This window comes from Taurulus bubalis, assembly GCF_910589615.1.
Source record: "Taurulus bubalis genome assembly, chromosome: 15".
Lineage (NCBI taxonomy): Eukaryota > Metazoa > Chordata > Actinopteri > Perciformes > Cottidae > Taurulus > Taurulus bubalis.
Window position 1 is genome coordinate 21223795 of NC_136603.1, and position 14100 is coordinate 21237894.

The 14100-nt window shown below is 44.2% G+C and overlaps 1 protein-coding gene across 1 annotated transcript in view; it reads left to right on the forward strand.

Annotated features, from left to right (window-relative positions):
• Positions 1-7450: 7450 nt before the first annotated feature.
• The window catches only part of fgf14 (fibroblast growth factor 14), a gene marked incomplete at both ends in the record, with an annotated part of 97191 nt that continues 90541 nt past the window's right edge, over positions 7451-14100 (forward strand). Inside the window, one exon of the mRNA XM_079231131.1 lies at positions 7451-7661. Within this exon, the coding sequence (XP_079087257.1) occupies positions 7451-7661 (211 nt within the window). The remainder of the gene's footprint in view (positions 7662-14100) is intronic.

The window sequence follows — 14100 nt, forward strand, 5'->3', positions numbered from 1 at the left end:
TTTGGTGGCTATAACATGTCGCTTACTTGAGTAATTAATTAATCGTACTTCTAAAAGTAGTTGTTTTGCAAAATACTTTTTAGTATTAGACGACATTTGCATTCAAATATACGTACTTCTACGCTCAACGGCGATTGTTGGAAAGCCAGAGCCGTGTATAAGCGGTACCGTGATGTCACCATTAGTTTGTGGAGGGGCGCTTTGAAGTCTTGAGTTCAGCATTTTGATTAGTTTCATCCATGTTTTGTAATTTGTCATACCTACTCTAGCCATTCACTCACTCACTACTTAGTAAGATACTTTTTTACTCTCACGTCATTTTTTTGAGTATTCTTATTTCTACTTGAGTCAAAACAGTTCTAAAGAAACAATGCTTTTACTTGAATGCTGTTTTTTTTTTGTTTAATCGAGTACGACACAAGGCCATGGACAAATCAGAATCAGCTTTACTGGACAATCTGACTCCGGTTACACGTTGCTCTTATATACACAATATACAGTAAACAAGATACATGTAAAAAAAGACATTCAAGACAACAGTAGTCAAAATAGTGCAAAGAAATGGGCCATTGTTAACAATATGACAGCCTCATTGAAGATTTTGTCATTCCTCCGGGCACAGCAGCAGGTTGAAGTCTACACTATACACTTTATGATAGTAAAGGCTGAATGTCAAATGTTTCTGTGGTTGAAAGTAGTTTTCAAGTATTATTATTATTTTTAAATCTATTGGCACTTTATTATCTGTATTCACTTCATTTGTTGGACAAGAGAGATTTCTTTCAATTACTCTTGATGTTTGGTACACGTCGAGAAGTTGACAATAAAGCTGACTTTGAAATTCTTTTTCTACTGTCCCTCTTTGTGAACACCATGAGCCGTGTGGCAGACGACGACGAGGTGAAATGATGTATTGTATGGAGTCGCAGGCCTTGGATCCTCATTATGTGGCCATGACAACGTGCTTTTCTATCCAGGTGGATGGAATTAGACGAGAACTAACACTATACGTCCCCTGGATGTGGGCTGGCTGGCTGCACAGTGAAGGGTGCCTGAATCCTCACGGGGCTGGCGTCACTGCCCTCATCTCCCCGCAATAATAAATATCGCTAGTCACAATGGATTTTAAAGAGGAGTTGGTTATTATGTGTGTGTGGGATCCCTCAACTTGATCTCCTGCCCTATTAGTCACAATGTGAGGGCCACTGGAGAGGTTTCAGAGCCTGACGTCCAAACATCCCATACGGAGGCGAGCAGAAACTGACTGCTGGCTGCTGATACGTATTAAAACATTTTTAATTGCATGCGGCGCATGCGTATGACGTACATCTACACATTGAAGAAACTGATATCTGTACATTTGTGTAATGCAGTCATGCAGTTTGAGCCCTGGCCCCTTCAACATCCCTTGAAGGCCGTGCTGCGTACTGGAAGGAGCGAAGTCTTCGGCCATGACTCGGCCCACCGCAGCTGTTCATCTGCGAACACTTGCTGGAAGCGATGCCAAACAAAGCCGAGGCTCGCTCTCTTATTGGGAGATGCCTCGGCCGCGGGCGTGCTGGCTGCTGGGGGAGCGGATGGTTTTGATTCTGCGGCTGAACATGGACACGCATGCTTAGCGCCCGTCTAGAAACACCTTTAAAGCCTCGGACCACGGCTCGGGGCAATGCACCGGTTTCTAAATTAAACTACAACAAGCCGATCCTGCAACTTAACAGTAAAAGAGAGAATGACGTCACGTTGAACTGATTACATTATTGTATTATATTACACAACTATGCTTTACACAGCAGTACGCTGCCTTGACGTCCGCACAGTTTTCCATATGAACGACGCTGCTTCAAATCAATGGCAGAAACACCGTTATTGCCTTGGTGATCCTCCGTGTTGTCCAACATTATAGTGTGTGAACTATTTCAAGAACTTGTATATGTGTGTGTGTTTTTTAGAACTAGTAAAACCACAGCCCATTCATCATTGTCCATTATTTACATGGTGCTTTGTTAGTCTGTCGTGGAAAAATGCGGCACTTTTCAAGCTCGTCTGTTCATGCTAGCGCGGCCGCATAGCCTGTACCCTATAGCAGCTACGCCTTGGAAAGTGTATTGCTTAAAACCTCTTAGCGTTTCTGTAAAATTTGACGAAAAACGCCTATTCAGGTATACCTAAAGTAAATTGGAAGCTGTACCTGAACTATGTGGAGTAAATGCATGGTCTTGGTCTCTTTTCAAAGGTAACAATCTGAAGCTTGTTTCCCTCAATAGTCAGAATCACGTTAAGTGCTGCTGACACTAAGTTATATGAGTTTGAACACACTAAAGTACAATGTTTTTGTTTCTGCCTGAACATTTCTTTACAAATAGATGCCTGTAGATGACTATAAATGGGACTTATGGACTGGAAAACACAGGAACATGGAACCATAGCCTGAAGCCTTATCTAGTCTAAGTAAAAAGTTGATAACAATATCACAGAAAATGAATATTTTAAACATGTTTTTCTAATGAAATGTCTAGGCGTTTTTCCATTTTGAGACTGAAAATATTCATGATATATGTACTATATACCTATGTTGGGATTACCTGCCCCCCCTTCCTGCTATTGAGCCGTACGACATGACAGGCTTGATCCACGTAAGGAGACAGGGGTTGACTCTGTTCTTCAACGTAGCTTCTGGTTGGGTAATGTAGCCTGTCAGTCAGGACATGAAGCTCCTATTGGTTCAAGTGACGTTTCATTGTAAAGGTTGGATTTCGGTGGTCATTTTGATACCGAGGCCGTTTCTCAATCAGCGTTCTTCTCTGTACTTGTGTTCTCGTGGACTCGTGAAACGTCATCAGTCGCGGCCCAAGTACTGTTCCAATTCAAAAGTCCGCTTCTCGCCAAGTACGGTGAAAATGCCCGGATGTGACTTGATCCGCCCATTTTACCGGGGACGCATCAGAGCAGACTTGAGCGTACTTATGAGCGCCAATATCCCAGAATGCATTTCGGACCAGCAAACGGGGAACAATGGCGGATGAGAAAACTCACAACTGAAAGTTGACATTCTATGAATACTACCGTTGTTGAGTCACAAAATGTAATTTTAGGATGTTTTCAGGGGAGAAGTTAGTTGTTTAAGCATCAAATCTGTGGTCAGTTTCTCAAGAATCAGCCGACTTAAAAAGATACGCCGACGGTTTGAGGTGACCGTGAGCCCCGCAGCACCTTATTACTTATTTCTTATTACTTTTGACCGAATTGTTTGCAATTATGTGTATCTATATAAATATATAACTGTATATATATGAAATACATATTTATAAACATATTATATACAAGTATATGTGTATACTTATATATGTGTAAAGATGCAGGGTTGTCATATTTTGTTTGACTGTAAAAATACTTTACAGTGAAGAATCAGAGTCACTCATGACAACAACAGCTGAGGTGGTGACGTCATCAAGTCAGCTGCTGTTCCAATTGCAGAAAGACGTCCTGTGTCCTCCCGTCCTTGAGAGTCTGGACTCCCAAGTCCAAACTTCAAAAGTACACAAGTCTGGACTTAGCGTACTTGGTATTGAGAAACAGCCTGACGAAAGTCTTGTTTGTGCTGTGGTGGTCTGATCTTGAAACGGGTTACACAGCTGGAATCACAAGAATCGTAAGTTTCCAGAAACATATGGCACTCGTACCGAACTCGTACCGAACTATAAATAGAGGCACAGTGAACAATAGAATGTCCAGTAAAGGACGCCCGCGGGATGGCAGCAGGTTAAGAGGTTCAAACCAAAGCGGGGAGGCCGAGCTATCAGCCGGTCCGTTCCGTGGGTTCCATCAAGATGTGTTTTGACAAAACACCTTCATGTCGATACTGCGGCGATATTGTCGGATTGACCGTCGGTGCTTTCATGGAATATTTACACAATGACTTTTTTTACTGAATAATCATCAGTAATGAGATTATAATGACTATGTGGGTAAATGCAAGTAATACAATAGTCTGCTAGAGTTGTCTGCTATGTTCAGAAAATGACACCACGATACTGTAATGCAGCCTTTAAAACCAGGAACGTATGCCATATTACCAAACCCAAAATCTAAGACGATATCTGGTGCCATATCAGGGTATCGATAAAATAGATAAATAGCACAGCCCTAAAGCACTGCCCTGGTAGATTTAATATTGAAGGAAACATTACTAGCTATTGATGTGTAACAATAAAGAGAAAACTCCAATTATCTCAAAAAGGTTTTACATGCTTATGGCCACTATTAATCTCCAAATTACAAATACACTATATAGTATGTGTGTGCACATTATTACTAATAGGTCACAACGCAGCTGAAGTACCATGCAATATCAAATACCTCCAAATATATATTTTTTTATTCCATTTTTCATTTGATAATTTAATATGACACGAATCCCTCTCAATATTTCCAACCGATAACGCAGTCAGGCCGTAAAACCACAGAGGCCTCGCGGGTAGAACTGGAACCAGTTGATCTCGGTGCATCTTAAATCAAGTTATTTCTTCCCCATGGGGAGAAAACAAGGCCGTTAAAAACTCCCAGGGGAGCCACTTCCTGCCAGGCCGCGGCCCGGAGCAATCAAAAGCACGCATTCTAATGATCCCTGACAAAATTGTCGGGCGATATCCTCCAGGGTGCGATGGTACTTTACATTACAGCCCCCGATCGATAGGGAGGCAGACACGAGAGGCCTCTGCAAAGAGAGCTGGGGGGAGGGGCTGCTCCAACTCCTCCGGTGAGTCCACTTGACCTCAGGGTCACGTGTGGATGTTCGTCTGCAGAGCGCATGCGCGCGTTGCCGAAAGCAAAGTTAGTTCACCCGTTGTCGGCGGTGTGTGCTAGCGGGGTATGCGAACACATCAGTGATAGAAACACTGACAGACGCTTTTTAAAACCAATAAGTCGTTCTTTACAGTCTGGGCCTTTAAAGGAGTGACGCGGCTAGATAATCAGGAAAAAGTCAATCAGGAGGCATTTTGTTCCAAAGTGGTCCACATCCCCCGAGGAACCAGTCATCACAGGCAACCGACAAGACCTGGGCGCCGCAGAACTAGGTCGTTAAAGTGGATTCATGCAGTAGTTCGGAGATGAACACACAACTCCCCCCCCCCCCCCCCCTTCCCCTCCCCCGCTAATGCACCCCCCCAGTCTGGCGTCGAGCTTCCTGCGCCGTGGTTTCTCATCGTTCGCACACAAATGCTCGGCCTTTCCCGCTACACGTGAAAGTCATGCATGTCGAAGGGATGCATGTCACGCACATGCTGGGTTTGAAATTTGGAGAAAATGGAAGGATCACCGAGGTGATCTAATGCACCACGATTCCCTCATTAGTACGGATCAACTTTTTTTCTCCAAAGCTCATATTCGCTTTTTTTTCCTTTCACATAATCAGGAGTCCCTGACTAATACATTAAACAATAAGAGGAAAAAAGAAGGGAAAAACTTCCTACAGTTTCTAAATAGGTCATTTATTCCGGCTGGGGCCATACTGCCGGTCATTTTGTGTTCTTTGTACTGCAGCCGGACGGAGATGGTTTACTGGCACACAGTATCAACACCTGTGAGTGAGGTCAGCACTAAGTAGAGCAACTAATTGGTCCGCTTCCAATCACTGGCCGACACACTGACTTCTGCCATTTGTGCCGGGAAGGGTGGGGTGGGGTGGGGGTCACGCTGACAGATTATTAAATCCCTGATGTGAAATATATAAAAAACACAGATGGGGAGGAGGAGCGTCGGACAGCGAAAACACCACAGGGTTCCAAACTCAAACTTCAAGAAATCTGTGCGTGTTTAGAGGCAAAGTTTCCCCTAAAAGAGGAACAAACACTCTTTCTCATAATAATCAGGGGAGGACAATGTCTTCTTCTCACTTAGTCTGTGATGGAAACCCTTTAAGTCCTGAGAGAAAAAGCAGCCATGCAGTGGAAACAGTCGCCATGAGCAACACTGGCTTGCCCCCCACCCCGGTCCTCTGGGAAGGGAAGGGAGGGAAACAAAACAGGAGCACGGAGAAGTAAACATACAACGTTACATGTGGATGTTTTAGAAAAGCACTGGCATTTTGTATCCTGTCAATACTTTATATTCTAGATGATACTTTTTTTTTATCTTTAAAGTTGCTCTTTTGTGAATACATCTTTTTCTGCAGCCAACATTGGGTTCAGTTCCCTCTGTAATGGTGATGTGTTGCAGCGGCCTGCAGCCGGCTCCAGTCAGGCTGAGAGGACTTGACACCAGCAGGGAGGCATCCCGGCCAAACCTCATGGCAGGCGACACTCAACACCTGTGACTTTGGAGCTTTTGTGCATCCTTCCTTCCTTAACACACGTTCGGATGCACAAAGCTGCAACTATACTTGAGGAACCGAGGGCAAAAGAAACCCTGAACTATGAAGACAAGGGCTGCAAATGTAGAGTAATGTGAACCTTGTAAAATAAAAACAGAAGAAGAAGAAATCCTCTCCGTATAGCCACTGTCATTTCCAAGAATTGTCAGTCGGATCATAAAAAATAAAAAAATGTTCCGAGGGCATCACTGAAATGACGGCGCAGAAACCACGTGTTTACGTAATGGGAAGCCAATCTTTCAATTGAACCCCTCCTCCCGGTCTATTCCCACCAGAGGTCCCGACGCTGGAGGAAATATTCCAGCAAATGTTGGCGTAGGGCGCACCAGACTTTTTTTCTTTTTTTTGTTGGTGGTAGTGCTGAAAGAGGAAGGTGGAAATACCCCACCAAAACACACGCGCCAAGACCCCCCCAAAAAAACCTGGCTTTTAAAACAGAAACGGTTGCGGTGTGGGACTGCCAAGAAATGAGACCTGAGGTTGGCGTTATCTGACCTCGCCAAAAGCAGCCGGTTGCTTTTTCTTTCTTTTTTCTCTCCTCCACCTCCTCCTCCTCCCCCTCCTTTTTTTTTTACACACACACACACACACACACACACACACACACACACACACACGCACACACACGCACACACAAGACAAGCGGGCGACGCGTTGAGATCGCACTCCGGCAATGTGGCGTTCTGTTGGGGCTATCATTGCAGCAGTCTGTGCAGAGGATGCATCCTCCCTTGGCTTTTGATGCCGTGCAGATCCACCCTCCTCTCAGAGTGATGAACTAAACACGCTTCATGGTCTTCTCCGCGGACACACACCGTGCTCCACTGTTTTCACGTTAGTTTTGCGTGTGTTTGTTTACCGGCGGGCCCCGCTCCTCCTCCCCGGTGCGACACATGCGAGCCACAGGAGTGTGTCTTGTGTCATCGACTAGTTGAGGAGGCATCCTTTAAACGCCAGGAGGAGGAGGGAAAACACACCGCTGTTGCGAAGTCTGACAAGACCCTGAATACCTCGGCCACGTGAACGCAACACGCAATAGGACTTGGATGTACCTGTGTGTGTTTTTTTTTTTTTCATCCTATGGTGCAATTGGTCGCCTTGTCCCGGAGAACTGATCCAATTGTGTTATTATTATGCAACCGCAGGGGTCTCATCTATATCTGGGTGTTTAAGCCACTGGATTGCTCTTCGCCCAAATCAATGTGGTTTCTTTGGAACATTTTCAGCAAAGGAACGCATATGCTGCAGTGTCTTTGTGGCAAGAGTCTTAAGAAAAACAAGAACCCAAGTGGTAAGCTCGATCCCCATTATGCCTCCGCTTCGCTGTGAACCGGCTTTGAGAGACTGTGTGTGTGTGTGTGGGGGGGTGCGCGCGCGTGTGTGTGTGCGCATCTGCGTTATTCGTTTGTTTGTTTGGTTTGTTGTAACGGTGATGGATCTGCAATCGTATTAATGCAGCGGCTGGTATCATGCAGAGGCGCTGGGAGGAGCGGGAGGCGGGGGGCAACTTATTGTGTGCAGCAGACTGTCAGAGAAGCCCGGGGGTCTGGGGGACGCGCAGCGAACAGACACACACAACCTCCTGCATCACCACGGCACCATGATCTCCTAACTTTTTAAATAGCGCTCACACACACACACGCGTGCTCGCGCGCGCACAGACTAGATGTGATTCCAGTGGATCAAATCCACGCAAATGTTATTCTGCCCCCTTCCCCCCAACAGAACCAGGTTATGCCATCTTCGGGTTTACCGCAGCAGCGTTGCCCCCCCTCTGCAACCACCACTTCTCCATGTAAAAAAAAAAAAAGGGGCTGTAGGCTTTGTCGCGAGCCAGCCTGGAAGGAAACGGACTATCCTGTCATGTCCATCTCCTCCTGGCTGCTGCAGGCCAATATTCCTCACGCCGGCCTGGAGAAATATGATTTTTTAATAATTTTGTGTTACTCTGAGTTGATATCGTGGTGAGGGGAAGCCTGAGCAGCCGAGGTGCGAACAGGAACACTGCACTAATGCGAATCCTGCCAACATCGTTTCGATTCAGATGCTGGACTTTTTTTGGTTGTTGAGTGTGTGTGTGCGCGTGCGTGTGTACGTGTGTATTCAGCCTCGCACCCGCCATCATTAGTTGAACGCTCCGGCTAATTACATGTAAGCTAACATTGTGGAGCTTTAGCGAAACAAAGTAGCGTCGCGGGGATTCCAACAGGCTGCCGCACGGGCCGGAAGCCCCAGGTGGACCGCATGCAGAGCGGCTACTTGTTACCTCGTGTCGGGTCGTTACCTCATGCAGTGCCGAGGTAGTTCCTCGACACTGCATCTGCAGTGTAGTAAACCACCATCAACATCAGTCAGTTTCACTGCAGGAGCAACGACAAAAACAACAACAACATTGTTTACTACAAACAAAAAAATAAGATACAATTCTGTCTCCCTTGATGATTGGCCACATTCAGCCCCAGTGTTATGCCTTTACCATCGCGATAACCATTTCATCGCATTAGACTAAGCTAACGTCTACCGACACTAAACGCCACCGTTTAGACTATTTGGTACCTGCTTTATCATGTTTGTTTATTTTATATATATTTATTATTATGTTTATTATATGTCAAGGAGGACTCTGATGTGATGAAAACACAAAATAAAAAGTTCAACAAAAAAAAAGACTAAGCTAACGTAAAGTAGCTGGTAACTTGACTAGCTAGCTTTAGGAAAACCCCAGCTTGCGGTTCCTTTGAGAACATGTAGCACAGATTTGTAGACCTTTCCAGATTCTTCCAAGACACCAAACACCAAGCACAGACCTATACAGTGGGCAACTCAATAAATACTTTTTAAAACTGGTTTTCCGAGTTGCAAATTTTACTGCTAGCAAAACACCAGGAAGTGGAATATCCCTTTGCTGGCATCGTAGATGTACTACCTACTAGACACATGCATTATTAGGTTTATTTGTAGTTATATAAAATGCACACCACATGTTTGAACTACTCTTCATTTATATTGTTTAATATTCCCACACCAATCGCTTTCACACATTTTTTATGGAGCATTGTGCCGTGCTGCCATGTTTGTTTATTCAAGGGAGCAGCGTTGCTTTGCAGACCTATGTGTCGCAAACAGGATGTTTTTCTTCCAAATGTTTTTCTTCCAAATGTTAGAAAATACTCTGGAAGTATCAACAACACAACGAAGTGTTGTCACTTGTGAGTTATTTTTATTTATTTTTGTCAAAGCTTGGCTCGTATTTATCTTTGTAGAGGTATGCAATGTAAAAATGCTGATCACATGAAAGGCACAATCTGGAGCTAAGCCACAGTAGGCTCTGGGGGTGATCGCTGACTGATTCCTGCTCAGTGGAAAAGCCGCACCAAGACACTAACTTCCCTAACTGCTGCTCAACGCCGCGCAGCCGATTGATCAAAGCCGATTCCCGCTGTCAGGTGTCTGGGATTTGATGCCTCGTGCCTTTCCAACGTGAGAGGGGCTCACTTGTGGTGGCTCACTATCACATTATCATAAACTGATGGCGTGGGCACAATCGCCGGGGTTTGTGCTGAAGCAGCGGGTTGAGCCGGTGGTTCGCTGGGAAATGGAGTAGGCCAACATGCAGACTGTGTCAGTGGGGTGCAGTGCTGTTTTTGTGTGACTTAAAAACTGCTAACTCACTGAATGCACACTTGTCAAGTAAAAATGGCACAACAGATTTGTTTTCGGCTACACACAACCGTGGAAGATGTTCTAGTACCTTTTGTCACAGACAGAGAATCATCTGTGTGGCCGTCTTGTCAGCACAGCGGGTGTTTCCAGTGTAGTGCACACTAGGCCTGGACATAGTGCTCCAGCCCTTTGGCTGTATTTTTAGTAACACAACATAACTGAGAGAACACAGAGAGACTAAACCAACAAGGCTGTATCAATAGGACTGCCAGTCTTTAAAGCAAACTTAGAACTGTATCATTATTGCATCTGATGAGGTTAAAAGTAGTGTCGATTCTCCAGCAGGTGGCACTTGTTTTTTTAGCCTCTTGAGGGTTAATAGTTACCTATCGGGTGGAAAATGCGGGGGTGAGGTGAGAGCTTTTGCTATTTTGTGTCTATGTCTATGTGTGTGTGTGTGTGTGTGTGTGTGTGTGTGTGTGTGTGTGTGTGTGTGTGTGTGTGTGTGTTTGGAGAGCCTGCGATTATGTGTTTCTATTGCTTCAAATAAACGGTTTCTGATTCTGATTCTAATCATTGAAAACCGTTCTCAATTCAAGACTTACAAACAGAGAGCTCACAATGTACATATTGGAATGTGAATCTATACAATATTAATTGCATTTAAAGTGACGCATCATGGCTTAAAAGTGCGAGATCCGCGATTGGGAGCATTTCGATTTCCTCTCAATGGCTTATTAATACTCACAATGTCACATACTGCTCCTTTAATGATTAGAGGATGGTAAACATGCTAGGGCTTTTAGTTTGTGAGCCTCCAATGTTTTCTCAACATCATGGTAGATTGTAGAATGTTTCACTTCTTGATCTTTCTGTGAAGAGTTGTTCTCTCATTAATCTTTCTGAATCAGTTTAAATGTTTACATTCATTTGAAAAGCAGGGAGTAAATTAAAATTCACTCTGTTGTTTCAAATTTGGTGCATTTGTCTCAGCTGTTTTGATGCACAAATAAGATAGATATGTGTGGAATATTTCTTGAAGTAAATACATCTTATTGTTTCACGAGGAAGCCAGATGCAGCAACAGCAGTTTTTCTGTGGAGCTTATGGGTAATCCATAGTTAACATAACATTGTCGAAAGGGTCTCCTCCCTTTTGAGGCATCCACAGACTGCAAGCTGTCACTTTTAGGTCACGTGTCTTTAGATGAGATAAACCACCAAGAGTGTTGTTTAAATACAAATGAACACGCTGGGTCAAAGTTAGAGCAACCTGCAAAACACAACTTTATTTGCAAATGTCAGTTGACCACCACGTAAAGACTGCATGCCACTTTGAGCTTTTTAGTCCCACTATGCCTTTATAGTTAGTATTCTTTCAGCCGTGACACTGTTTTACAGCAAAGCTCTTTGGTGCGCTGTCCTCAGGGTTGGCGGTCTGGTCCGACTGGCATTGCTGGCCAACCCTTAATGTTCACTCCCAGCATTGGTACATGTCTCTGAGTGAACATACTTCATTAAGTTAATTAAGTGATGAGCTAGCTGAGTGGAAGGGACGGAGACGCAGTGAGGTCCGCCCTGCAGCCTGTGTAGCATTGATGAGTGGGCAAATGACCACATAGTTGTCATCTGGAAACTTTGGGAGCGTTATTGAATAGACAGGGTGCTGCGGTCATACTGTGAAAACCAGCGCCCATGAGAGGGGAAAACAATGACGGGCTGAAAAGCCGACAAAATACCTGTAGCTAGCTTAAAACCATCAGATTTCAGCATTTCAAAGGATTATTTTGGCACCCTGTGTCTACCAGGGTCACAGATAATAACTAAAAGAATGATGGGGCAAGTTAGCGAGCTAGTGTAGTTAGCTAAGGCCCTAGCAAACATGAGACTGCATAGCTTTCTGATTTATCCACAATTTTCCCCTCCGAAGTGGGCGGGACTTCAAATGCACTTCACCATGGATCCCAAGCAGGCCGGTTCTGCTGAGTGAGGCCAATGTGGAAGTGTTTAAAAGCTTGCATTCTCTCTACTGACCAGCAGGGGGCGACTCCTCCAGTAGCAAAAAGAAGTCTGGTTGTATAGAAGTCTATGAGAAAATGACTCTACTTCTCTCTTGATTCATTCCCTCAGTAAACATTGTAAACATGAGTTTATAACTCAATCTCTAGTTTCAAGTCTTCTTCAATACAGCATGATGATCATTTAGTAAATGATGGTCATTTAGAGTCAAACAGACCATAAAGCAGGGGACGCTTTCGGGCGGGGCTACTGGGATTCATCAGTTGCAAAAAATAACAACATGGCGACGGCTAAATCATCAAAAGCGGCAGTTCACAAACCAATGGGTGCCGTCACAACGGCTACGTCCACTTCCTATATACAGTTTATGGTCTCATGTCTACAATGAATGATGAGTATTCTGTGTTAAATGTTGAAAGGAAAAAGTCATGTCAAAACAGACAATCAATTGGATGTTCACTGACATTTTCTCGGGCTTTGCATTTTCTAAAAAGCGTAAAAGTGGAAGATAGAGAATCAGCCAGGTTACTGCAAAAGCAGAATTGCAGTGGGTGTGCGAAGTCAGAAGGTGGCTTCCTCAGAGCAGCACAGCATTAGCTCACTGACAGCAGAGTGACAGCGCGGGTCACAGAACACCCCGGCTACCACGTGAGGATGGCTCATAGCATATCAAGTGAAACTCAACTTTATCGCGTGTGACAGAGCCGGGAGGCCGGACTCTCGCTCGCTCCCTGGGTGTGCGGGAGCTTTAACTCCAGTGTTCCTACGCAGGACGGAAAAGTCTGGATTTTTTAAATGGAGAAATGTGCAGGAACCCTGCAACTTCGAGGTCGACCTCACACTCACGGGGCAGTGACCCAAGATAATTAATGTGAGCGTCTGAAATGGCCAATCATCCCGGCTGTTGAAAGACTATAATCATATATTGGTGCTTAAAACTGAGAACTTTGTGGCGCGTTACCCCTTCGGAGATCAATCTATGAATGCAAATGCATTGTGTCTCGTATAATCATAAGAACAGTGCTTAACTGGAGACATAAATAAACAAAAGGCACTTGTTCGGACATTGGCATTTTTAAGGACTTTTCAACGGTTTGCATGTATTTGGTTATAAAACTTGACAGGTTCATGACTAGTCTGGGATAACCTTTTTAAAGAAAACGACCGTGTCAGCATATTGAATGCCCCCTTCATAAGACGCATGTTCGTTTATACATTGTTCTTTTTACTGTGCACTGGTCTTTGCTGAGCAGAGGCTTACATAGTGTAATCTGAAATTACATATGCATTTTAATAACTCGGCTTTTGCTGCTAGTGCCTTTTCCCCCAATCTCACCTCAGAAAGAGAGCGGCATATCTCAACTTCAGCTTTTTTTTTCTTTCACAAAATCATGCACGCTGGGGAATTGAAAAGTATTTCTCTGCGGTTAAAAGATGCTTGATTCGTTTGTGTTCCATACCCACGCAAGTTTAATTTGTGGTAACAAAGAAACAGCAGTGTAATTAAAGGGGATGGGTAGGATTCGAACAAGAACTCCCACAATTAGAATAACAGCAGGGTCGGCTAAAAATACCATCCTCCAACCAGCGTGGCATGTTGCTAGGTTTCGTACAGAAACATTGCAGTACGTTTGTTTTGTGGCTAAACTGCATGAGCCTTTTCTTCTAATACACATTGCTGGCCCTGGCATATCGCAGATGAGATAGAGAAAAAGGTTAACAAGTTCAGCAAATGATTGCTATTCTAAAAACAGCACTTCACTTGTGACTTGGATGAACCTTTTGTTTCTAAAAATAGCTGAGCATGCACACATCACCCCGCCATGTAATTTAATATACAGGAGGAGAGGTTAAAGCGTGTAATTAATAGGAAGTGAAATCATCTTTCTTCTCATGGCAGTGTTGAAACTCTGGAAACTTGCTTTTGCAATCATTTGGGAAGAGAGATGAGGTTATCGCTCTTGGTTTGTCACAGGTCAACAAGAAAACATTAGTTAGGTTTCCATTGACATATTTGTATGTGCAAAAGTATTGCAAATAAAAGTTTTT